This window comes from Cyprinus carpio, chromosome B7, assembly GCF_018340385.1.
Source record: "Cyprinus carpio isolate SPL01 chromosome B7, ASM1834038v1, whole genome shotgun sequence".
NCBI lineage: Eukaryota > Metazoa > Chordata > Actinopteri > Cypriniformes > Cyprinidae > Cyprinus > Cyprinus carpio.
Window position 1 is genome coordinate 36,623,477 of NC_056603.1, and position 27,664 is coordinate 36,651,140.

Below are 27,664 nucleotides of genomic sequence, written 5' to 3' on the forward strand. Positions count from 1 at the left end.
TCTAAGAGGGGCAAGAGGGGGAAAGTGAGGCGCTTGCCAAGGCATTCTCATCTGGTGCCAACCTGACACATGTTTTTGGAACACCCCTTGATTTCTGTTCCCCACTCACTCTCCAAATCTTTTAAAAAAGAGGGGGCGTCTTTCTTCTCCCACGGTTTTCAGCGAATCCTGAGCCAACCAAATGGGGAGCTGGCGCCCACTGCCGGACGTGTTACCTGCTAACACCGTGACTGAGAAGATACCGGGCTAGCGGCAGCCATTGTAGCTATGCGTCAAATATATGCTCACCGGTTTGCCTTCTGCTTGCCAGTCACCCTTCGGTCTTCTTTCCAAACCAATCAGATTGCTGATGAGCGAATATGTTTGAAGAGCTGCTGGAATTTCAAAATTCATACCAAGAGAATGCTGGGATCCAAGCCTGGTTCTGTTAAAAAGAAAATCATTGAATTCCTCACGAAAGAAGAAGGATGTCCATCAAAACACCTACATCACGTGCAATACAAAGCGCCAATAATCAATGATCTGTTTAAGGCATTTAAAGCCTCAAGGAGAGTGTTCTCGCTTCCAGCTCTTTCTGTGGTGGTGAACGGATCCTTCGTTGACGATACTACTTCTCAAACTGGAGGGGAGATTCTCAGACAAAGCTTTCAGTTTGCAGGAACATGCCATCCCTATTTACCACGGAGGGGTTTAGGGAAGTGAGAACTTTTTGAATGAGTGCCATGTCTGAACAATTCTTATTTGAGGCCCGCGACTGCCAGCTGGTGGCTAAGTGTGCCCGTGCTGTGAGCTGATGCCAAAACCAGTTGGCATGATATAGCTTGGGTGAGAACAGTGTGATGGCAAAATACACGCTTAGATGTCAATACTCACCAACTTCAGTCCATCTGTCTGTCTGCCTCATCCTATTTTCATACTAGTTTCATGTATGTGTATCAAGTTGTTGACTTTTTCTGCAAAAAAATAAATAATAATAACAGTAATAATAATTATTGACTTTATTTTTGTTATTGCATTGTATTGTTATCATTTCTAATATATCTAAATGTTACATGAAAGCTAAGGCCAACATCTCTAACTGATGACATCCATATCACTAAAAGATATTCTTTATCCTACTTGTCTATTTTGAAAACAAAGATAATGTTTTGGTTTATGTATTTTCTCTTAGTTATAATCGCACCTAAGTTAAATGCTAAAATAAAATCTAAAGATATTGTTGTGGCTTACAAAATGTAAAGCTTGATAACACACAAGAAAAAGGTCCGAGTCAAGAGCGTGGTCAATAAAGGTTCCGCTTTGCTTCGATTTCCACACGGATTAATTTTAACGACGCACCGCATTCAGTATGACATTCGGTAAGAAGAAATGTATTATTCTGCATGTTTGAGGAAGGTCTTATAGTTCTGTTACGATTTTATGCATAGCGAGCTCAGAAAACTTTATAAAGACTAACCTATCCGAGCTATCCACAACAGGGTGTCTTCAGAAGTGTAAGAAATATGGGATAACATATATAGAGACAACATATATATGGGACAACATGTATAGAGACTAATTGAATTGAACTGTTGTTTTAAGATAGATGAGGCTTGGGATTTCTGACACCCCCATAAAAAACAAACAAACAAACTTATAAATAATGGCTGAATCTCTGCATTCTATTAATAAGTACATGCATATATTTGTGTGTGTGTGTGTGTGTGTGTGTGTGTGTGTGTGTGTGTGTGTGTGTGTGTGTGTGTGTGTGTGTGTGTGTGTGTGTATATATGTGTGTATATGTGTGTGTTTTGTGCTGAAGTTTAAGGAACCTCATGCAAACCTATTTTATACAAAGCATAACATGAACATACTCAAAATGTTTGAGCAATGACAGATTTGTGTTTTGCCTCAACTTCCTTGATTCCTGCATTTCCAATGAAAACCTGAAAAAGGGATTTTTGAAAGTTTGCAGAATGACTTCTTGTAGTTTGGAAGCGTCAGTTAGAACAGGATAAAAACAAAAATAAATAAATTCAGTAATGTTTCATAAAAAATACAGTCTTTATTATACTTATTTTACACACTTTAATGAAGAAAACTAAGTTTAATAAAAATTGCCATTTTTATTTATTTATTTTTACTGACATAAATAGGTAAATAAAAAAGTATCTATTTATTGTATTTATGAAAGGTCCAGCGAAAATGCTGAAAGGACACGTAAAAATCTTTAATGTTGAGACTTATGTCGTAAGTAATGGCTTTTAATTGTCTTATTAAAAAAAATCTCTGTATTTTTAATCCTTGTTTTCATATATATACAATGTATATCAATATTAATATTTACTTTTGTTTCATTTTATATTCCCAAGCTTAGACAGATGACAAAGACTGTGGTCAGCTCCTGTGCAATCCTACACTATGCTGTCCTCACACACTGTGTCCATCTGGAGCTGCTCTTCAAGTTGGTCTCACTGTAGGGGAGGCAGAAGAGTCCTGAACTGGCTTCTGGGAAATGTCAAGCAGAGAACATTCGCATCATCCTACCTTAAAATCTCGCCAGGTGTGGGGAGAGTTGCTCCTGTTTTCTCCAGAGCTTCTGTGTATGGAGACAATGTGGCCATTACGGATCACAGCGGGAGCCACACCTTCTGCTCCCTCTACAAAAACAGCAAAAGCCTGGCGGGGCTCATTACTAAAGCACTCACCTGTCAATCAGGAGACCTGCAGGGCAAGTGTATCTCATTCCTGTGTGCCAATGATGCATCCTACACTGTGGCGCAGTGGGCGGCCTGGATGTGTGGCGGCATAGCTGTGCCCCTCTACAGGAAGCATCCTCCAGGTGAGCTGGAATATGTCATCTCAGACTCCCAGAGCTCGCTGCTGGTAGCCGGACAACCTTTCATGGATACCCTTGAGCCTTTGGCCCAGAAACTAGGGCTGCCCTGCCTGCAGCTTCCCACCACGTCTAGCCTAGATACTCTACAGTCTGAGGACATACGGATGCTGCCTGAGCAGAACATCTCAGACTGGGCAGAGAGGCCAGCCATGCTCATCTACACCAGCGGCACCACGGGCAGACCAAAAGGAGTGCTTCACACTCACAGCAGCCTGCAGGCCATGGTAAATGAGGATTTATTTTGTATATGTGACCCTGGACCACAAAACCAGTCACAAGGGTAAATTTTTTTAAACGTAGATTTATACATCATCTGAAAGCTGAATAAAAATGCTTTCCGTTGATTTATGGTTTGTTAGTACAGGACGACATTTGGCAGATACAACTATTTAAAAATCTAGAATCTGAGGGTGCAAAAAAAATCTAAATATTGAGAAAATCGCCTTTAAAGTTGTTTAAATTAAGTTCTTAGCAATGCATATTACTAATCAAGAATTAAGTTTTGAAATATTTATGGTAAGAAATTTGCAAGATATCTTCATGGAACATGATCTTTACTTAATATCCTAATGATTTTTGGCATAAAAAGAAAAAGTGATAATTTTAACCCATACAATGTGTTTTTGGCTATTGCTACAAATATACCTGAGCAACTTATGACTGGTTCATACAGTCGATTGTGGTCATACAGTCGATTGATGACAAATATGAGGCAGGGAAACAACTCACAGCGTGATGGAGCCTGGAGAACGTAGTTAGAATGTTCAAAAATTCAAGATATTGGGCAAAAATGCAGCTGTTTGAGTTTTTGTCTCATATTTACAATATATAGTTAACACGAGCAATAGGCTAAGTGCAATAACACTCAAGTGCAAATGTGATACTGATCCAAATGTGACAACGGTTCAGTAAGTAAGAAGTTAAAAGTGTGCTATTTTAGACACAATGTTGTCTGTTTTTCACAATTTTGCCAACAAAAATATAAAGACAAAGCAGAACTGTTCGTCTCAGTCTCCGAGCAACTCACAGCAACATTTCTTAATGCATGTTTTGAACAAATTGGGTGAACAGTTTGGTGCCATTGGCCATAGGCGTGTTGGATTGAAGCGGTGTTCTGTCGATTTGTCCTACCCTATCAGATTTTGCTACCTCCCATTAAAACAGTGGGTAGTACAATTCGACAATTAAAATGCTACCTGTAAAGTTATGGTTTATTAATGTCTACACCTATCACAACCCTAAACCTACCATACAGTAATGCAAATACAGTAATTATGTGTTATATTCGAGGTTGTAGCTAGAAGGGTTACAGCTACAGGAAATAGGGGTGGGCGATATGGAAAAAATATCATATCACAATTTTTTTTGTGATATGATACCAAACAGTTGCTGGTCCACAGTGACTTCCATAGTATTTTTTGCTACTATCAAATTCAATGTGGACCAGCAACTGTTTGGTTACCCACATTCTTCAAAATATCTTCTTTTGTGTTCAGCACAAGAAAGAAATTAATACAGGTTTGGGACAACGTGACAGTGAGTAAATAATGACAGAAATCAAATTTTAGGGTGAACTATCCCTAATGTCGACTGCGTGTTTATATGCCTACTGTCTCTTTAAGACCTGCACGCATCTAATATACAGGCAACGTAAGGGGTCTTCTCTCAACTGTTAACTTTAATTGTAGACATAACCAACTGCGTCTACATGTAAACCTTGTGTGTTTTGACAGTATTAGCGCAAAAGATAACTTATTTCAATAATCAGGTGCTGTTTGACAGGCTTTAGCGCGTGCGCTTCGGGTATATGCGGCGCTCAGAAAAAGCACAGGTCAGACCAGCGCGCGAATGAAACATTTAAAGAGTATTATAATGAGAGAGTTAACACTGCTGTGAATGCATGTGGCGTTGTACAGTATATGACGGAGGCGCCAGAACTGCAGCTGATAGAATGTATGCTGTAGCACGATACTACAATATTTCTTCAAAAGCAGATCGTGGAGACATTTTTATCGCACACACCTAACAGGAAACCAACAATAAATATTTTTTTCTACCTATTAGATTGTGTTTTATTAAAGTCTACACCTACCCCAACCCTAAACCTACCCTTACATTAATGCAGATACATTAAATATTGTTGTTCAGCATGAGAAAAAGGATGCAATATTGACGTGTGCATGCGCAGTAAACCCAGGTAGGAAAATCTGACGGGTAGGATAAAATGTCAGGACACCAGCGCTACATAGAGCGATTGGTGTATGACATCAGAGGCCTGTGAGAGTGATTATCACATGACACATGATTATCACAACAGACCCGGAAGTGAAGAAAAAGCGTAATAAAGTCGTAATTTTTGTTATTTTTGGACCAAAATGTATTTTCGATGCTTCTATAAATTCCAACGGACCCTCTGATGTCACATTTCATTAATGTCATTATGACATAATTTTAATTTTTGGCTGAACTAACCCTTTAATTACTCACCCTCATGTCGTTCCAAACCTGTAAGACTTTCGTTCATCTTCGGAACACAAATTAAGATATTTTTGATGAAATCAGAGAGCTATCTGACCCTCCATAGACAGCAATGCAACTGAAATGTTCCCAGGTCCAGAAAAACACAGTTAATACATCGGTAAAACAGTCCATGTGACATCAGTTGCTTATGCTCAACTTCAGTTTTGCGATGCTAAGAGAATACTTATTTTTGTGCAAAGATGACAATTGTGTCATCATTTACTCACTCTCATGGTCCAAAAGAGTATATGTAATAAATTTTATAAAACAAAATCAAACAAATTTCTTGCTGAAGCTAATTTTTGTAATGCCTGTTTGATGCTTTACACAACATTGACTTTAAATTATCTTTTTGGGAGTAATTTTGTCAGCCAAATTTGATGTCCGATTAATTTGTGATTAATTCGATTAAAAATTGTGTGTGTATATACACACACACACACACACACACACACACACACACACACACGTATTCTCACAAATAGGACACATGAAAATTGTATCAACCTTAAATAGTGTTGCTGACCATGTCCTGTGATTTTTATTGTATTTTAATTTTTTTTTTATGTTTTTTTTTGTTTTGTGATTATGTTTTTTATTAAATTTGTTTTTTAAATTATTTTTTAGATGTAAAATCAGATTGGATGAGCCGCATTTCAAGTTGTTTGGAAATAAATTTTGCTAACAATTTTCACTTGTTAAAACTAATAATAATAAAAATCATAATAATAAATATCATAGCCATGTTAAGGGACCAGAACATCAATAAAATAGCCATCAAGGCCAAAAAAGATTTACTGTTACATGGCTAATTTGGCTCTATTATTAAAAAAAAAAAAAAAAAGTGGTTAAACTTCTATAAACATTCAGTGTAACATATTTATTCATTCATTATTTATTTATTTATTATACAGCGTTTAAGATGTGTTTAAGACATCCTGCTTCACAGCATTCCTACAATAAAGCATTACAAACCCTTAAATGGATGATGCTCCCAAAAATGAAATTCTGTCATTATTTACTCACCCTTATGTTGTTCCAAAACTTGTATTTCATATTTTATGGGCAAAAAACATACTATATGCAACAAAACTATATGCCCACGATGTTATTGGCGCTGACACCAATATTTTCCTATGTTGTTCCAAAACTTGTATTTCATATTTTATGGGCAAATCCAAGGGTTGTGTGAGTTCGAGTCTCGAGCCGGCAGGAATTGTAGGTGGGGGGAGTGAATGTACAGCGCTCTCTCCACCCTCAATACCACGACTGAGGTGCCCTTGAGCAAGGCACCGAACCCCCAGCTGCTCCCGGGCGCCGCAGCATAAATGGCTGCCCACTGCTCCGGGTGTGTGTTCACAGTGTGTGTGTGTGTTCACCGTGCTGTGTGTGTGCACTTTGGATGGGTTAAAAGCAGAGCACGAATTCCGAGTATGGGTTACCATACTTGGCTGTATGTCACGTCACTTTCACTTTTCAATACTATATGCCCACGATGTTATTGGCGCTGACACCAATATTTTCCTTACAGAAATTATTTTAATTGTGTTTTTTTGTGTGATAACAGAAGTTTAATCTTAAGGATTAATGTGTGTTTACATTAGTGTAATGCAAAGCCTATAACGGCTTTTTGAATTTTTTTCCAATAATATCATCTACACCAAAATCATTCTGCACAACATTGGATATATTCATGATATATTCATGGCACAAATATAATCAAATGAGAAGATCAGGAGTGTCACCTACTCCGATATGGGAAGAATTGTTACATTAGGATCATTTAGCCGACGGCTCTTTTAGTTTGAGATGAATAACAGAAGCTGAATTAGGTTTGATGAGAGCTGTAGCTGTGGAATGAGAACCCCTCCCTCCCCTGATGGCATTGCGTTCTTTTACTTTTGTTCCACTTCGCCTCTCTGAATAATCATTCTGATTGTTTAATTTCATGGGCCACTCAAGGCAGTGGGGTTTTTTCCTGGCAAAAATTGACCTGCATTTCCAATAGGGTGGAAAATTAGATCACTCTCAATTAAGGGGGAGCCTCTTCGGACAAGCTCAAGTGCCTGTGTTTCACAAAGACTGGACAGAGCTGCCACTGGTCAACTGTTATCATTCTCACTACTCGCCACTGTTAGACACAGTGCTGAGTAGTCTACTTTTTAAACTCTTTAACCTAAAATTTAATAGTTTTGTTTTAATTTTATTACATACAAATGTACAATATATAATTAATAAATGTATTTTTCAAAATCCGTACATTTTAGCTCATTTAATTAAGAATTTATATAATATAATAATAAGGTCTTCCCTAAATGTGTTTTTCGTAACATTTACAATTGTGGTGAACTGCATTGTGTTGTTTGTGTGCATATGAGGAATGACTGGAGTTTATTTACCAATTCAAAGATACTTTTTCATTTTAAAATAATAATTGTATTAGTAATTAATGAAAATAATGGTTTAACATTAAATGAAAACAGTACTGTCCATAGATATCAGAGAAATATGGAAAGAAATGTAATCAATGTTTTTTTTTGTGTGTGTGTGTGTGTGATCAGTCTGTGATTAAAGTGATGGTGTGCTTGAAAAATATACATAAAATGTGACTGGCAAAATATGGAAAGTCAGATAAGATGAATTGATGCTCTTATTTGAGTTATGTGCATTATCTTCATTAAGTAATAATGAAACTGTGTGGGGTACAACCAGTGTCATCATTATTAGGGGCTTTGCCAAGGCATATATGCATTTCATGTCAGATTCACTTTTGATGTACCACAATCATGCAAAACAAAATAAAAAAATAAAATTGAATGCCTGTAAAGAACTATAAATGTAATAGACAGGTGAATTTTAATCAAAGTTTGATTATAGGTTATGACACAAAGATAACCTGATGAATAACACCCAAAGCAATAGGGCATTGGGGTTGAGTGTAAACGTTTCAACCTAATTCAGGACTGTGTGATTGTGTGTGCATGCACCAGCCCAGCTACACGTGGTAAATAATCATGTTCATGCCACAGCACAATGAGAACTGAAGAGTTACTTGTGAGCATTATTCGGTCCATTTTAACTCAAACGGTTAAGATTAATTCACATTGCTGGTTTAAAGGTTTTGAACACAAAGGCTTTGGCCTGTTTCTGTGTGATTTTTTTCCCATGCTTCAAACACGTGGACAATGAAAACACTCACAAGTATCTGTAGGTCAAAATCTCTTTTTTCTTGTCTTGTAGGTTCAGGGTTTGGTGTCAGAGTGGGCATGGAATAAAGATGATGTCATCTTGCACACGCTGCCCCTTCACCATGTGCATGGCATCGTAAATAAACTAATGTGCCCACTCTGGGTGGGTGCTACCTGCATCATGCTGCCAGAGTTCAGTGCTCAGAAGGTACAGTTCTTCCACATCATTACCACAGTTCCTTCATATAACATATAGATCCTAAATCTGCTGACTTAAAAGCCACACTTAAAAGTGACTGAAAATCTTTGAATGAGAAATCAAAGGATACACTTCCAGCAAAGCATTTAAATTTTTTTTTTTCAGGCTTTATATTAGGTTGTCTTATTTGATACAATATACTTTTACTTGTTGGTGCTGTTTAATAGCATTCAAAATATATTTAATTAATATTTGTAGCTACGCTGTTAACTTGAACTTCAACTACAACCCAACCCTTACCCCAAAACCTAACTTTAATCCCTATTATCCAAAACCTAACCCTGTCCTTACTCATAAATATAACCATACAGTAGCTCAAGAACAACATGCAGCTACACAGTGAATCCATAGCAGGCATTTAATGTTATTACATAGTAGTTAAAGGGTTAGTTTACTGAAAAATTAAAATTATGTCATTAATGACTCACCCTCATGTCGTTAATTTTTGTTATTTTGGGACCAAAATGTATTTTCGATGCTTCAACAAATTCTAACGGACCCTCTGATGTCACATGGACTACTTTGATTATGTTTTTATTACCTTTCTGGACATGGACAGTATACCGTACATCAGTGGTTTTCAACCTATGGGCCACGGCCCCCTAGTGGGTCGCGATGGTATTGCAGGTGGGCCGCCAATTACTATTAAAATAAATAATAATATTGTTAATGTATGTAAAAATGTCTAAGTCATAACATAATAACATCATTTCATATATATAATTAAATAAGCCCGAGTTATTTTCTGTTCATTGCCAGTTCATTCTAGGGCTGTGCGATAGAAATCATCATAAAATCATGATTTGAGCGTGCGTGATTTCTAAATCGCTTTATAGCACGATTTTCCATGGCCCTGACCTCCCGCAGTATGCTATCCGATCCAATCAGAATGCAACGCGCCTAGCGCGAGAACAGAACAGAACAGACTGGGAATATGCCTATTGCCTACGTAACTCCAGGTTCACACACACTCTCTGTGATGCGCCTTTTTTCCGAGCCCATGTTAACGGATCAGAGCCAGGGGCGTTGCACAAGATCCAGGGCCCTATGCATAGGCAGTCCTGATGGGCCCCCATGCCCCCCCACCCCTTGAAAATATCCAGGTAAAATAAAATATATTCCAGACTTTTCAAGGGCCCTCTCTTCCTTTGGGGCCCTGGTAATCAGTACTGGTTTTACCCCCAGTCCGACGCCCCTGATCAGAGCGTTCACAATGCATGCGGTAAAAGGCTAGAAATAAAAAGGTGCGAAAATAATTAATATCTAGCACATGAGCATAGAGAGAGTTGTGAGAGCACAGGATGCAGTTTGAGCGAGAGGAGACACGTTTTAAGTGCACGCACTCTCTCCGGGCGAGAACAGCGTGTATCTGAGCACGCGCGTCTGGTTTTGTGACAGAGCAAAGGAAATCTGCGTGCGAGCGGAGAGATTCACGCTTGCGCATTAATTTAATGTGCTTTCGCGTTACAATGCGCTCTCTCTGCACCGCATACACATACTGTATACGCACTGCAGACGGAGTACGTGTGAACCTGTATAATGTATAACAAATTTATTTCAACACCTGAGGCACCGCTACGAGCTCTATGACCAATGCATGGCAAAAAAGAAAAAAAGTCCCTGGACACAAGATTTATTTATTTATATTTTTTTGCCATAAGTCTAGAAATTTTGTTACACCTTTAATATAGTGATTATTTTGACTTATGTCTGTTCTAGAGAGGTTACAACTTTTTGATAAAGCTCTAATTGGTTTTCTTTTGGAAATGTGTTTCAAATCCATCCTGAATGCATTTATGACTGTAAAGCATATCTGTGTGTGTCAAAATTGTGATTAAAATCGAAATCGCAAAATTGATCAAAGAAATCGCGATAGGTTTTTTTTTTGTCCATATCGCACAGCCCTATTTCATTCAATAAATACAGTTAACAATCTAGCTTCTGAGTACTAAGTTATTAACCCAACAATAGCGGGGTCAGTTAATCTTTTTGAAGTGGACCGCACAAACATATGTGTTTGGTTGTGTGGGCCGTGAGTTGAAAAAAGTTGGGAACCACTGCCGTACATACATTTTCAATGGAGGGTCAGAAAGCTCTCGGACTAAATCTAAAATATCTTAAACTGTGTTCCGAAGATGAACGGAGGTCTTACAGGTTTGGAATGACATGAGGGTGAGTCATTTATGACATCATTTTCATTTTTCGGTGAACTAACCCTTTAAGGCCACTTAATATAAAGTGTGACCAAACTTTTAAATTATACACCATTGATAAACTGTTCAAAATGGAGACAAAATGTATTGTGATACTAGTTGTCAAACATTAGTGGAACATTTAATGTGATGGACTACATCTGCTCTGTTAGAATACCTGTGTGAACTGACTGAACTTCATATGTCTGTTAAAAATTGGCTGGTTGGCTAAAAGTTGCTTAGAAAAGTGTTAGAAAAGTTTGTTCTTAGAAAGGCCATACATAATTTGTTTACAGATGCCATTTGGTTGCAATGCAATGACGCTCATAGTTTTATTTGTATAAATTTTATATATACAAATACTTTTGTAGCTGCTGCATGCATAGTATCTTATTAATGTAGTACAGTCTGAAATATTATAGTTTTTTCAGTTATATGGTAACTATCATGACCAAAAATTATTATTAATGTATCCAGTAATGATAGCAAGTGTAAATAAATATTCTGGGACATTTACTAATAGATTTATATGTATCACATTTGTAACATACCTTCGATTTGCAGTCATCCCTTTGGACACAGAATGCACTATAATAGTTCATAATAATACAGTACACTTGAGGGCTGTTAACACCTGAAATAGTTAACCCTTCACTTAACCCTGGGTTATCGTTGTTCTAAACCCCAGGTAAAGCTACATTTTACACTTGTAATTTAAAAGCGGGTTAGCACTGTTTTTGACCTTGATTTATAAAAACCCTAAAGTGTGAAAGAATATGGTGTCAAAATGTTAGGGCTAGATGCTTAGCATTAGACCGCGAATCGTGTGGCTCCTATTCATGTGCTTTGGACACACAGTGCCTTATATAAAAACAGTTGTTGCAGTGTTTGAGAGGAAAAATGTCAAATGCTGAAAATGTGAATTGGAGTGAAGAAGAGATTGATTCATTCTTACCTTTTTAGTCAGAAAAGTCCATTCATAATTAGTTATGTTTCCATCCAAAGTGGCGAATTTTACTTTTGAGCAAAACTGGAATATCGCATAAAACATTTGCAAATAAAGCACTGTTTCCATCTGCGAGATGAAGAGGAAAAAAATCACTTCCTTTCACTTAATTCACTTATCACTTCCTGATAAACTGGCGCCAAATATCACTAAGAAAAAGGTAATTTGCTGCAATAGGAGAAGCCACTGTGGGTCTTTTTTCATATATAATAAATTATCTGTGCCTCAGAGCGAGCAAACGAAGCATGTGGTCATGTTATCTTGCTTTCAGAGGCAGATGCCTGCTGTTTGGAAATGCAGTCATGAAAGATAGTTCTGGAGATAATTATACCGAACCACTTTGATGACAGACTTTGACTCAAGCATTTAAGAATGACCAAAACAACATTTCAGATGTTGTGCAATGAGATCAGTCCACTGGTTAGTCCAGTTATGCTGCCCCCAAAGTCACATGACTTTGTGTTTCCATTGTAGTTTATTTGCATATTTTTCTTATCGGATAAAAAATTTGAGCAGTGGCAATTTCGATATCACATAAGGCCTCCAATACATAACAAAAGTTCATCGACCAAGTAAAGCAATCCCACCTCAAAAGAAACGTTTTGACAATTTTGCAAAAAAATAAAAAAAAATTAAAAGTATTCTTTAAAGGGATACTCCAACCCAAAATGAAAATTTTGTCATTAATCACTTACCCCAATGTCCTGACAACGGAATTACAAAGGAATTACTGAATAAAGTAGTTATTTTTGTTTTCTTTGCTTACAAAAAGTGTTCCGGTCGCTTCATATAACCCAGATTGCACGTCTGATAGCAGATGGAGTATTCTGACGACGACTTTCAAACCTTTTATGGACCTTGACACTGTTATTTATTTGGCCATCTATGGGACAGTCTCAAGCCTCACGGTTTTCATCCAAAATATCTTAAATTGTGTTCTGAAGACGAACAGAGCTTTTATTGGTTTGGAACGACATGGGGGCTAATGACGAAATTTTCATTTTGGGGTGGAGTATCCCTTTAACTTAATTTTATTGGTTTGGAACGACATGGGGGCTAATGACGAAATTTTCATTTTGGGGTTGAGTTTCTGTTTATTTTTATGAATGTGTTTTCCATTGGTTTTTTGCAAACTGTGGAATGAGTCATGTGTCTGTGGTGATCGACAGCATGCCAGAGATGCATTACATAGATATTAAGTTGTAAATAATTCCACAAAGCCATTTTATTTGTTCCATTATGCACTCACAGCAGAACTTTCTTAGGGCAACATTGGGGTGGAGTATCCCTTTAACTTAATGAGTGGGGGGCAAATGCCCAGCTCCTCTGGGGAGGAACTCATGGGACCTGCACAATGAAGTTGTTTGTAGCAGGGTGGAGGAGGCTGCTGATCACCCTTATCGGGTACTTGTCAGAGGGATGCGCTAATTGTAGCCGTGTTGCTGCGTGCCAGCGCTGCAGGCATCAATACCAGGACTCAGGAACTGACAGGCTCTGGCTCAAACCTCTGTGTGTATGTGTGTGCGTAAAAGACAACCCGGACTGTCACAGCGAGCGCAGAGTTTGCGTGATGGATTGCCCAGTGTAGCTTTGTATCTGGCCACGCCAACTCTCAGTAAAGGCTTTAGAAGCAGATCAATGGATGGCGTGACATTGAGGAATGATCCGCGTTTTGTAAAGGGAGGGGGCTTACGGCAGCAAGCGAGCAAGCGGAAGGGCTTTAAGGTCCAGGAGAATTTAATGGCAGTCAAGGTTCTGACTGACAAGAAAGGTCTGGAGAGGACACAACAGAGAAAAAAGACATTCAGGATGACAAGAAAGTTACATTCTCTGTTTTCCACAGATATGACCTTGAACGCACATGTTAAAAAACAAACGCCTTCTTTGAGGGATCAAACGCTTTCTTCACCACAAGGGTTTTATTATTTACAACATGCGGTTCAGTAATTTTTAATGAAGCGGAAAAATCGATATTTGAGCCACCATTACTTTGGCTTGGAGTTGTTTGAGTGATGAGCGCTCATCTCAGTTCTGGTGGGAGCAAAACGTGCGTGTAGATGAATTTATTGTGGTATGAATGCATTAGACAGCCTGCAGTCAGAGACTCTACTATTATTAATGATGGGATGTAAAAGGTTATCCATCATGTGATGGTGCAGGGCGGGTGTTTTCTACATGTATGTTGCTCATTATTGGATTTCTGTGTGAAAGTGTGAGATTGGGAATGTACAGTTTTGCAGATGCATTTGCTTGGAAAGAAAAACCACGTTAAAGCCCTATGATATTAAAATTGGAGTTTTGTAGCTTTCAATGTTAGCTCCGAAACATATTTATGCTAGTATACTTTTAAACATTGACAACAAAAACCTTTAAGCAGACACCTTTAGAAAAAGTGATCAAAAATTTTAGAAAATGGATTAAAAGTCTTATGAGAGCCTTAGTACGTTTTTCACCCCAAGATAATGCTCTCTTGAATGTCACTTTTCCTTAATTTCACTTGCCATTAAGCAAGTCTGTGATCATAGTTTTGCCATGTTAATGTGTAAACTAAAATCTGTTGTCCATAATAAAAGGACAAGTCCATTCATGCATGTCCTACCCCATCTTATTTCTCATGCAAAAATTCATGAACACTGGGAAACCTTGTGTTTGTTTTTTGTATTTATTTATTTTACGGTATGTAGCGATCAACAAGGGCATTTGGTAAAATTTAAATAGAGATGCACCAATCGACTGTCCAGGGACAGGAATCAGTTGATTTTCCACATGTTCGCCCAAGAACCAAGAACAAACTACACAACTGAATGAATCAGCCATTTGAATAAATCGGTTGAATAAATGACTAAATGACTCACTCATTAAAACAATAAATTTGCTGCCACCTACTGGTGGTTTGGTTTCATATTAATCTTATAGCATTATTTATGCATTTGCAATTCTCTAGTATACATGTATATGGCACTTTCATATCAAACCTCTGTTTCCTCGGCAGTGGTGAGATGGAGTTTGTTGATACTGATTTAATTTGAATGGTAACAACTCTATAGTTTCTTATTATTCTGATTAAATTGAAACAATGCAAAAATTTGATGTGGAAGATGACACACAAATTTAATTAGGTTAGGGAAAAAATGCCCATTTATAAATATAGTGGGCAATGGCATCTGTTTTGTTATATACAGCAACAAATTTCTACCTCTTTCAAGTCACAAAGCACTTTATTTTGAGAGTTTAAGTGAGAGAACATCTGTAACCTAGCACAAATTGCGGGAAATTGTAATGTTTAATAATATTTATGTTAAAAAAAATTTGTATATATATGTTTGTATATGCTATATATGTTATATATATATGTTATATATATATAAATTACATCAGAATCAGCTAAGAAAATTGCAATAGGAGCATCCGTAATTTGCCTACTGCACCTGTCAAAATGTGCTGTTACATAGTCTATGCAGTGTGCAATGACCTTGACTTGACCTTCAGTCCCACAATGCAAAGTACCTGACTTGACCTTTCATTTTCTGTGTGATTAATGAACATCTAAAAGTTGCACTCCTCTTTTTTTTTTCTTTTTTTTTTTTTGCTACTTGCAGCTTTATTTAATTAATTTATTAGAATTTCAGAAACTTTGGGTATTTTGTAATATGTTTTTTCTTCAGCTAAAAAATTAATTGGCTGAAGTCTGCAAAACAATTCGACAAGTTAAATTTATTTTGATGGCTTATTGTCAGGAATGTCTCCAGACAAAATGTGCCAGATTTTATGTGAATTTGATGAGCAGCCTGCGCATGACAAGTTTACACACATGCATAGTGTACTTTGAAATAAACAATATGGAATTACAAACAAATTCATACAACTCTTTGTTGGGGGGGGGGGGGGGGCTAATGAAATGAAAAAAAGAAACTAGAGCAACTTGGGTAACAGAGTGGAGAGGAGGAGGTGTGGTGATGAGAGATGGGTTTTTGATGATAAAAGAAGTGAATTGATGTGTGTGTGTGTGTGTGTGTGTGTGTGTGTGTGTGTGTGTGTGTGTGTGTGTGTGTGTGTGTGTGTGTGTGTGTGGTGGGTGTGTGTGTGTTGGGGGGGGGGGGGTTGATAGAGAGAGTGCGAGACAGCAGGAATGATAAGAGCATGGAGGTACTGAAGCAGGAAATAATGAAATGGAGAGAGAGAGGGCGGGGGGGAGATGTATGCCTCCCAGGGGGGACAGAGCCAAGGAGAATCTGTCGTTCACCTTCAATTAATTCATGCGTTTCTCCCACTGTGTTCTAAAGGTGCAGCCAGGCGTGCCGCCCGACTGTGAGACTGTGTGTGCCTGTGCGAGATGAAATAGACAGAATTGTTATATTGTAACTTTTACGTGTGAATCGTACACATTTATGTTTGATCATCCATTGTACAGCCTTTCATTCTCATGTGTTTGTATGTCGTACAATGAAAGTATGTGAATGAAATGAGAGAATTAGATGCTGTGTAATTGATTTGTGTGCCTGCATGAGAAGTGTGTTTATATCGGCAGTTATGCTACTTGTCTACTTGAATCTGTTTCCGTCTGACAGACTGGGATGAGTGTGGGTGTGTGTGGCGGGGACTGGGTCTGCCGTCCTTCACTATGCTTCATGCAACACATTCATCAAAAGCAGAGAAACGCTGTAAAAGCCCAGTGTGTCCTGCTCAGTGCACTCTTCACTCTGACCTCAATAGTAGCTCTACAGGGAATCTGAACTGTTTCTCTTCTGCTGTGAATCACACTGACCTTTACAAATCTATACTCGCTTTTTCCTTTTTTAACAACATTCCTCCAGTCGACAACCTTTCCCCCCAAGCTTATACAGTCACAAAGACACATAACACTAGGGATGCACAATCAGTGACTTAATCAGTATCTGTAGTGGTTTTTGTTCCTGTAATTAACCCTAACGGTCTGATTAGGCCGATACTGGAAGCAAATAATATCAGGGTTGTTTTTTTATTTATTTATTAAATCCAATTCAGACATTTTTGGTAATAAAAGTATAGTTTTCTATTCTACATTTAAATGTTTTGATGTCTGATTTCATCTACTGTGAACTAAGTGGGTCTTTAAAAGCTGCAGAAAATATATTTTAGTATTCCCATTCATCTCAGAGGCAGCTGGCAACATGTTGCAATCTTTTCTCAGTTCTGCGTTGTTGTTGTTGTTGTTGTTGTTGTTGTTGTTGTTGTTTTCAGTTTAACCTACAGGATATTTTTTATTGATATTTACATTTCACTCATTCATTGTGAGAAATGGCTATCTTTTATGTAATAATATTAATAATTGTTGTAACCTATTGAGTGAACTATAGTTAATTATCATAACACATAAATAATCCAAAAATGTTGTGCATATCAGCTATTTAAAATGTAATATTTATATTATTTGCAAATTAGGCTATTTTATTTCCAGTTACATTTATGTTAAACTGTTCAGTTACACATTTGGTTGATAATGCTTGAATGCTGATTTGTTTGCTTGTTTGGTTTTGCTGTGTTTCAGGTTTGGGAGCAGTTGATCAGTTCGAAGTCCCCCATGGTGAATGTTTTTATGGCAGTTCCCACCATCTACTCTAAACTCATTGAATATTATGACCAACACTTTACTCAACCTCAAGTCCAAGACTTCATCAGAGCTGTGTGCAAAGAGAGAATACGGTACTATCCTCTCTCTTTCTCTTTTAAAACACCACAGTAATTTAGCTAGAATCCTGACTCGCAGCTTCTGTCTTCATATGCAACCAGCCAGCGCATCTTCCTCAAAATTCTCTTTTATTCTTCAGTAAACCTACATCAAAGACAAGCCTTCAAACCTTTATTTGGCTCAGTCGCATAAGCTTCTGTGTACTTTACCTCAGGGTCAAATGGCGAAAAAAATACTTTTTGAAGAAAACAACCAATGCATAATTTCCAACTTTAAAAAAAAGTGTGGAAAATGGAATAAATGGCCAATTCTCTCTCTTTTTCTTTCTCACAGGTTGATGGTGTCTGGTTCTGCTGCTCTTCCACAGCCTGTGCTGGAGCGTTGGGCAGAGATCACAGGTCATGTGCTGCTGGAGCGCTATGGCATGACTGAGATTGGCATGGCACTGTCAAATCCACTTAAGGGGTCACGTGTACCTGGTACTGCATCACTTCATAAATATGACGACCAAGAACAATAAAAGCAAATATGTGAACACTTAACAAAAGTTAACAATGGGATACCATATTCCGTCACCAATACAGAAGTTCAACTAAAGATTCTGAAAGCTTGTTTGAAGAAGATCCCATATTTATATTTTACGTCTTTACAGTTAGCAATTTAAGAACTATGCAATTTTATTACAAATACTTTTGGCCATGATAATCGTGTAGTGAAAATCTGATATTGAGACTGTTCTAGTTCTTGAAAATACTTACTGAACAGCCAGTATCTATATTTAAAAAAATTATGATATCAAATTTATATTTAACTTTATTTTGTGTTTTGTCTTTTTTGGCCAGTAAAATCATACTCAAAATATGAATGTAGAGCGGCAGAAAGACAGTCTGTAAATCATGGTTCTCTTCAATACCAATATATCAACAGCCCGAGTAAGAACCCCAGTATTTTTGGTTGTTAACTAATGTTACCATGTTAAATGCTTGCCATATAAAATAAGTGAATTAAAATCTGACCAATCAACTGCCATGTAGATGAATGTGAATATGATAGCTTTTTTTTAGTATTATATACCTCTTCCTTCTGCCAGAATCTGAAATAGAGCTAGTTTAAATTTTAAACTAGTCATCTCGGCTTTGTTACTTTTTCTTCTACTGATGTTTAGCCCTAATGCTTCATCTCTGTAACAGTATTTTTTTTCTCAGACAGTTTTGCGATGACAAGTTGTCACAGATCAACCTCCGCTCTGAAGTAGTTTGTTTGTCTTTCTTTCGTCTGCGTTTTGTTGTTTACGTGTGATTATCTTCTGAGAAACTCTCCATGGGTCTTTCTGAGTGATGTAGCACTGATCAAACTGCTCCCGTCAACTTCCACGTCTTCTTTTAGTGTCAGTATCAAAGCACTTTCAGTGCTCTTCTTGCAGTTTCTTGCATTGCTCTGGGTATCTGAGGATTGTTTTGTTCGCCTTTCGACACGTGTTTGTGAGTGAAGGTGCTAACGTGGCTGTCAGAGGCAGCTTGTGTGCTGTGTTGTATTATTAGTGAAGAGTTTGGAGGAAAAATGGTCTGAAGTTAATGCTCGGAGGTGATGATTAAGAGGAGTTTGCAACTGTTAACATTTTCTGCTCAGCCCCACGAGACGCCTGTGTGAGGCTGTCTAATTCAAAAGTAGGTTGAAGTCAATCAGTATCAGTCACAGGGTTGTCTGTGATCACCAGAGGAGACGCCCAAGAATTATGATGAGTTTGATCTAATGTGTGTGGCAGTATAAACCAAAAGATTTAAAAGTCTCTTGAAGAAATGGTTTAAATTTTCTTTTCAGTCAGTTCAGGAAATAATGTGATTCTTGATTTTACCAATTTTAAAAAAGCACTCAAAAACTCAGACTAGATGAGGCATTGTTCTAGCTGAATTAAATGGTAAAATTTTAAGACCTATTGCAAATGTTAATTATAAAAATGGATAGTATCAGCTATGATATAAAACACGTTTATCTAGCCATTGTGCATATCTCTGTGTTGCACCCATAAGCCAGCTATTCAACTTAGCGAGGGTCTGTATTTTCTAGCAGAAGTGTGACACATCTTAATTAAATGTACTTAATAATTAATTAAATTTCTTGTTAATATCTTTATGTAGTAATTGTATCATAAAGGCACAAAAGAATTATATGGCATGAACAATTTTTCAGCTTTCATTTTAAAACACAAGCAAGAGAGCTTGTTTTTATAAATAGATGTTATTTATAAACCTTTATATTGATTTTCACACATTTTCAAACCTTCGTCTCTCTCTTACTCTTTCATTTGATCAATTTCTTTTGTAATTGCTCCACAGCAAATCCCCCACCTCTATTTTCTTACCATGACTCCCTTTCTGCACTCTCTTTCTATCTGTTTTCAATTTAATTTTGGTGTGCTTTATTGGCATGACAGAAACTGCATTTGTATTACCAAAGCTTACCATAGCTGAATACAATGAGAAATGTTACATAATAAGTTAAATAAAGAAGTAAAATTGTGTGACTGGAGTAAACAAGTACTTTAAATAAATATCTGTAGGGCAACATAAAATGAAATGCATAAATTTTCCAGAATAAATAAACTATTTAACTAACAAGTGATAATAAATTATGGAAGTTCAAATACTACATTCTACTGTTATTTGTTCGTACTTAGGATGTGATACAGGCATGGAGAATACATCAATGCCCTAGCAACCACTCGGAACACCTTATAGCTTTAAATTTAGCACAGGCAAACACCACTGACATTTTCAAGAAAATGTTGAAATCTAGTTAAACAAGGCATTCAGAAAAACAAATCTAATTGTGGCAATAGTAGAAATGCGCATAAGTTCTTTTTCTTTCAGTGTTGTACTAGCGGGTGCTGCCACTCCCTATGGTGGCTCAGTGTGGAATGCTGTGCGAAAAGCTTTGAATAAAACATGAGTGTGTGTGTGTGTGTGTCCTCTGTTTTAATGAGGGCTTGTGATGGGCAGAGGGACTGGAGGCTTGTTAATGGCTTCTTTAAGCAGTCTGGGAGCTATTGTGTCCTTTTCTCATTTTTGTGACAGGAATGCTGTTACAGGGACAACCACATTCCAGTATATACTTGCACGCAATCATATCCCAGTGGACACCGTGCATAGACCTCAAATCAGCCCCCGTCTCATTTATATTCACACTCAAGTCCCTAATGGTCAGATTTCACATAACGTGTGTATATAGGAGTAAGACATCTCTTCAGCTCTGTATATCTGTGCTACAGCTTTACAGTGCAGACAGAATTTATTTTTTAGACAGATTGATCCAGTTTTACAGTAGGCTGACATTTTTCCTTCAGACACTACAGTGTTTGAGATGCTGGAACATTGAATTTTGATAATGAAGGTTTTGCTAGGAGAATTTAAGGGTGTATTCACACCTGTCTTGTTTGGTTTGATTGAATTGAATTCAAATTCCTTTCCCCCTTGGTGCAGATCTATTGGACAGGTGTGAATACAGCAATCACACTTGAGTGCGGACCAAACAACCTGAACCCAGCAGAAGAGGTGGTCTCGGTCCACTTCCAAACGAACACTGGAATAGTTGAATGGATGAACCGATGAATGTATGATCTTAAGCACACGTGTGGTTTTGTTCACAGTTTCTGGTTCACTTGCAAAAAGAGCAGTGTCAAAACAAAACAAAACGAACAAAAAAAATCAACATTGTATTTGTTCCGGACCAAAGCAAGTGAACTAGCGGACTTTCCTGGTGTGAATACACCCTAAGTATTACTTCTCCCAGCATCCAAAATGAAGCTTCTCCAAACCAAATCAAAATCAACTAGAACTCAGTTCAGTGATTAAATAAAAGTTTACCATTACCTTTTTTAGGAATTGCTAATTCGTGCTTTACATCGCAATAAGAACATGGTAAACCAATTTTTTTTGACTGCATATAAGCCTCGAAAATAAAATAAAAAATAATACAAGTTGTATTTAATAAAATTGCCTGTGTGTGTTTTTCCAGGTGCTGTTGGAGTGCCTCTGCCAGGAGTGGAAGTGCGTATCATGATGACAAACTCCACCAATGCTATAATCGCTGAGGGCAACAGCAAAGGAACCCGGGTACCTATAGGAGCACTCTGTTTTTTCCTATAGAAAAGAAGTATTCCTATCCACCTTTTTCCTACGCCCCATGACACGAATTATGGGTATAACTTCCATTAAACTGTAAACAATGAGCGACTGACATAAAAAAAAAAAAGTTTTTAAAGTTACTGTCACCAGAGAATTAATAACTCCAAAAGCTCAGGTTTTCTTTCAGCAGCAATATTGTGGATGTGTTAAATATTACTGTATAGTATATAAGTCTATATTATGTAACACATGGGTATGTTGTGTGAATCAAAAATGTTCTGTCATGAAATACTTGGATATTTATGCAAATGTCAAAGTGCTTTCCTTCATTTTCTTTTTTCCTTTATAAATGTTGTATATTCCACCTTTGAAATATTCTAGAAAACACTGCTGATAGGGATTAGAAGTGAAAACAGGAACTGTGTGAAAAAATGGTAAAGCGTTAAGGGTGATGTTTTGAAGAGAAAAACCATGAGAGCAGACCACAACTGTGCAGTTTCTGATGTCTTTGTCATAGTAATACAGCAGGTCCAAAACAAAACAAAGGAAAGTAAATAATCAGGAGAAACAGTACACAGCAAACTGAAAGAAAAGAATTTAGCACAGATATTGTTTTGATATCAATGTTACATTAATTGTGTTACATTATTTCATGTAAAAGTGCTACATATTTAATAAAATAAAAATAGAGTACAAATAGAGTTGTAAAAAAAAAGAGTTGTACATCTGTCAAACTGACTGATAAGGATTATTTGTAGCACAAATAACATTATTTGTAGCCCATTATTTGAAATTATTTGTTTCAGTCATTCAGCCATGAGTGGAAGTTCACCAAACCGGAAGTACTACCCATAATTTAAAATGCATTAAAAGTTTACAGAAGAAGGTGGACAGTCTTTCCATAAGTGTGTGTGCGAACCTTCTTGTGCATAAAACCTGTACAAATGTTCTCACAGAAAAAAAAAAAAAAAAAAAAAAGATTTAACTATAAGTATGCATTTAAATTTATTCAAATACAAAATCAAATTTGTATTTACTGTACATACACAGTTATTAATGAAGAAGCCCTACTGACATTGTACTCCTTTGAGTCTCTAGACCTATGTGTGTTTTTTTGTTTCTCTTTTTTTGTCAGGTGAAGGCTGGCTTGGAGGGGAAGGAGGGCGAGCTGTTGGTTCGAGGTTCTTCTGTCTTTCAGAAGTACTGGAACAAACCTCAGGAGACAGCAGACACCTTCACCGAGGACGGATGGTTCAAAACCGGTACTGCTCTCACACTTACTTTATGCTTGTCTGTTATAGTACTACACATACAATATAGGGAAGCATTTCTACGCACTGTGCATAGGTGAGACTGTGTGTTCTGTGGGACATGCTCAGGTGGGGCTGTATGAAGGTTTGACTGTCTGTCTGAATAAAGTGCAAGATAAATCAAAGAAACTAGTAAAAAATAATGAGAGATAAAAGGAGAAGACATAATGGTCCAGTTTGCTGCCATAAAAGCGGGGCATAAAATGTAAAAAATTGTTCGCCCAATGAAAATTCTGTCATCATTTATTATTGACTTTTCTTTTATGCAACAGAAAATGAGATAAGATGCAAACTTGTCATGCTGCTCTTGTGCATAAACATGTGCACACACATATATATATATATATATATATATATATATATATATATATATATATATATATATATATATACATACATACATACATATATATATATATATATAGATATATATATATATATATATATATATATATATATATATATATATATATATATATATATATATATATATATATATATATATATATCTATATATATATATATATACATATCTGAAATATATACTATTATATATACCATATCTACATTGCACCTATGCACATATACATACATAATACATATTATATAATAAATATATATTAAAATACATATATATATATATACATATATATATGACTCATGTGCCATATTTGTAATGATCTGAAGGTATAAAACCGCTTTCTGTTTGCACCTGTGCACATTCAAAAAAAAAAAAGGAATTTATTTCTAGTTTATAGGTACTTGCCAAGGCACTTTATCATTTATTTTAACTTGATGTACTAAAATATGAAAACTGTAAAGACATATAAAAACACTAAAACTTTAAAATTGAAATAAAAACAGAAAATAAAAACAAATTCCAAATAGTAATAAAAATTTTCTATTATTTCAATGCAACTAAAATAATGCTGCTGCAGCATAGAAGTTTGTTGCTTACAGAGAGCTATCTTATGGCTTCAGAAACTTCACACCCTATGCTTCTTGCATTCTTTCATTAGATAGGAAAGACTCTTTAAAATATATTTGTGTTCTATGAAAGAATGTTGACCATACATACTGCTGTAAATGATGACAATTGTACTCTTTAAAATATATTTGTTGTTCTATAAACAGAATAAAAAAAGCTCAATTGTTGCCTTAATACTATACTTACCTAAAAAAAATAAGTACAATGTACTTATTGTGTTCATATTGTATTGCAAAACAAAACATGAGGTGGGATACGGGTAAGGTTAGGGAAATGGCTTAAGGTGTCAGGGATGGGTCAACAGTTACAATTTTTTTTTAATTACAGAAATAATACAGATGTAATTACATATAGGTAATAATAAAAAATGTAAACACTGTACAATAAGTGCATTATATAAATGATTAATTTAAATGTAAGTACACAGTAGCCTAATATAAAGTAGGACCAAAAAATGTAAATAAAAATATCAAGGAAAAGAGAGTAGTTTGATAGAGAGTGCAGGAGGCTACCTTAACTACTATGTACTTACCTAAAAAAATGCTCCACACTTCTGTCACACTCCATAACACAGCACCATCCCATAATAAGAGAGAGAGAGCAATCAGCTCAAAACACACCAGTCTGCAGACTGTGAGTGTGTGTGGTTTCATTGTGGAGGTATGTATTCATATGGACTAAACCATTTCTGAAACAGACTATTTGCTTCTTGTAAATTTTTATTTAGACCCTTGTTAGTATTAATACCAATGCTGACATCATGTTACCACATTTTGTCTGTTGGCATAAAGTGCAAAAAGAGCCCAGATGAATAGATGATTAAACATGATAAAAATATTTAAAATGACAAATTTTTTGTTTTGTTCATTTGATTTTTAAGGGCAGGTGAATCTGAAACCATTGATGCCACAACAATGAGCCATCTAGGGTTTCTGATTGTTATTTTTATTCCACTTACAATAATTCACATAATAACTAATATTCTGTTACTGGTTACACACCCTCATGTCATTTCAAATGTTCTTTTCATCTTCAAAACACAAATTAAGATTTTTAATGACACCTGAGACATTTTTGTCCCTCAATTGAAGGTCGATTCAACCAAAACTTTCAAGCTCCAAAAAGATCATAAAGGCATGATAAAAGAAATCCACATGACTCGGTTTATTCCATTTTCATGAAACAATATGAATGCTTTGTGTGTGTGCAAAAAACGTCACTTTTGCATAGATCTCTGACACACATTCACAAAAGATCCATGACACGTGCGTTTATTTGGCAGATGATCTACTAACAATGAGAACACAGACACAGCCAGCTCATTTCCATAATGACCAACGCCATCTAGAATCTATCAAGAGCAGCACAATTTAGCAACTATCACAGCCATGTCAAGCGCAAAATATGTTGGGCGTTAAATAATGCCACAAATACCAGTAAATTGATTACCGCTTTTCATCACTAATTTTTAGTAAATATATATATATATTATTTTTCATTGGCACAAACCATAGTCAATCTTGCCCTGAATTTTATTTTTTTGGTATGTTTTTGGGGGTTGTTTGTGGGTTGTTTTTGCAGTTAATGTGTTTTACTGTAGTGTAACAACCACCCCTCACCTCTCAAAAAACTTGTCGACCTCACTAATCATATATTCAGCTGATGAACAACTAATCGACCATCCTGCCCATCCCTAGTAAGAAATGTCCTTCTCATTTCCTTTTCACCTGCATCCTTAAAAAAAGACTGTTCTTCTTGTTCTTCCTGAGTTTGCTGGATGTTGCAGTCCATCTGCTCACCCTCACACCCTCACATTTCATCATCACACTCTCAGAGAGGGAGATAGAGCAGATCAATGCGGCCCGTGTCTGCCCGGCTGTGTCTCTAATAGTGTAAGTGTGGCTGCAGGCTGTGACTGGCACCTCTATAGATCATCTGTCACCCTTTCTACAGCGCTCACTTTCTGCCAATCCTCATGCTTCGTTCTTCCCATTGATTTTCATGCGTGCCTTTATGTTCTCCCTCTCTCTTCCTCTCCCTCCTCCTTCTCTTCCATATCTCTCTTGTTCCTTTGTTGTTGCTATGAATTTCATGCTGTTGGATACTCCATCAGCAGTCCACACACACACACACACACACACACACACACAGACACAGACCCTCATTAACTCTGGTTGAAGGTCATTAGGATTTTGTAATAAATATCTGAGAACATTATCTGGCCCTGGCTTTTGCTTTACACTTTCTGTAAGTGAAATATTAACTTGGTTGCCTGCTATTCATCTTTTTTGCCAACTGACTCACTAGTCTTGTGAGATGTTTTACTATCAGCTTAAAGTCTAACATGGAGGTTATTCTTCCCAAGAACCGTCAAGTTAGGCAGGAATAGGTTGTCTGACCAATTTAATAACATATAACAACATATAAATGGACAGTTTTAACCCTGTTATTTAAAAATATAATTGTCATATTTGTGTGCAATATGTATCAGATGATCTGTGAACTCTGTGGTCAACTGAAGCTCAGGCTTGTCTGTCTCTGGTTATATGTTGTATAGTTGTATAGTTTTTACCAGTGATACTATAGTAACATCCCACATGCTGTTTACAACCAATTAATTTTTTTCTAACACACAAACAGTAGGAAAAGAAACAAGGGAAAAGGGAGAAAAATAGAAAAGAAATGAAGAAAGACAAGCGGGTTGAGGTGATGCCCTCTTCTCTAGCAGGACAGCTCTTTCCTGGAATGAATTACACTCTGGGAAACAATAAATAAAATTAAATAAATAAGACAAGGCTGCGCACAGAGAAGCATTAGCAATTTTCCAAATGCTGCGCACACATAGTTATGAATAATGGAGGCATGCTAAAAGTCGGGTGCACTCGGGTAAGCACTGGTTAGGGAATGCACATTAGCCCAGCTGCTCGTAAATAACAGAAGCGAGGTGGTAACGGGGTTGACTCCCGAGCACCGGAGTGCTGGGCAGAATGTTAACTAGCTGTTTCACTCTCTCTCTCCACTATAGCTGTTCGGAGATCAAATTGTTGACATTTATTAATGATGTATGGAAGAGTTTGCATGTTTTATTTGCTTTGTTCTGTACATCAGTGTTTTCAGCCTGCTGGGCGGCCAATTCATCACCCAGCTCTGATTCCAGCCATCGCTTGATCACATGAAGCATTCAGTCATCCCCCTCTCCGTCTATTTCTCCTGACCCTTCTTTTGCTCATCCTTCTTTCTGACCCCCACCCTCAGGTCACACATCTCTCCTTCTCACTGGCCTATCCAACACAATTATCCAGTGGGAAGGTCACAAGTCCAATGATGGCTCTGAAACATACTACTGGAAAAAAGTTTAGAAAAATCAAGAATAAAGTGTGTGTGTGTGTGTGTGTGTGTGTGTGTGTGTGTGTGTGTGTGTGTGTGTGTATATATATATATATATATATATATATATATACTTTTTTTCTGTGACACCAAAGAATTTTTTAGCAGCCATTACAACATCACTTGTCCTTTACATGAGGACAT

At 36.8% G+C, this 27,664-nt stretch overlaps 1 protein-coding gene across 4 annotated transcripts in view; it reads left to right on the forward strand.

Annotated features, from left to right (window-relative positions):
* The first annotated feature begins 1,262 nt into the window (after positions 1 to 1,262).
* acsf3 (acyl-CoA synthetase family member 3) overlaps positions 1,263 to 27,664 on the forward strand; it is a 46,569-nt gene continuing 20,167 nt past the window's right edge. The window contains exons 1-8 of one of the 4 annotated variants that reach the window (XM_042728489.1): positions 1,381 to 1,493; positions 2,174 to 2,229; positions 2,352 to 3,102; positions 8,639 to 8,794; positions 17,571 to 17,725; positions 18,045 to 18,190; positions 21,726 to 21,823; positions 22,971 to 23,097. In XM_042728489.1, the coding sequence (XP_042584423.1) occupies positions 2,401 to 3,102; positions 8,639 to 8,794; positions 17,571 to 17,725; positions 18,045 to 18,190; positions 21,726 to 21,823; positions 22,971 to 23,097 (1,384 nt within the window). In that variant the 5' untranslated portion in view covers positions 1,381 to 1,493; positions 2,174 to 2,229; positions 2,352 to 2,400. The other 3 variants (XM_042728490.1, XM_042728491.1, XM_042728492.1) reach the window with 3 other exon arrangements.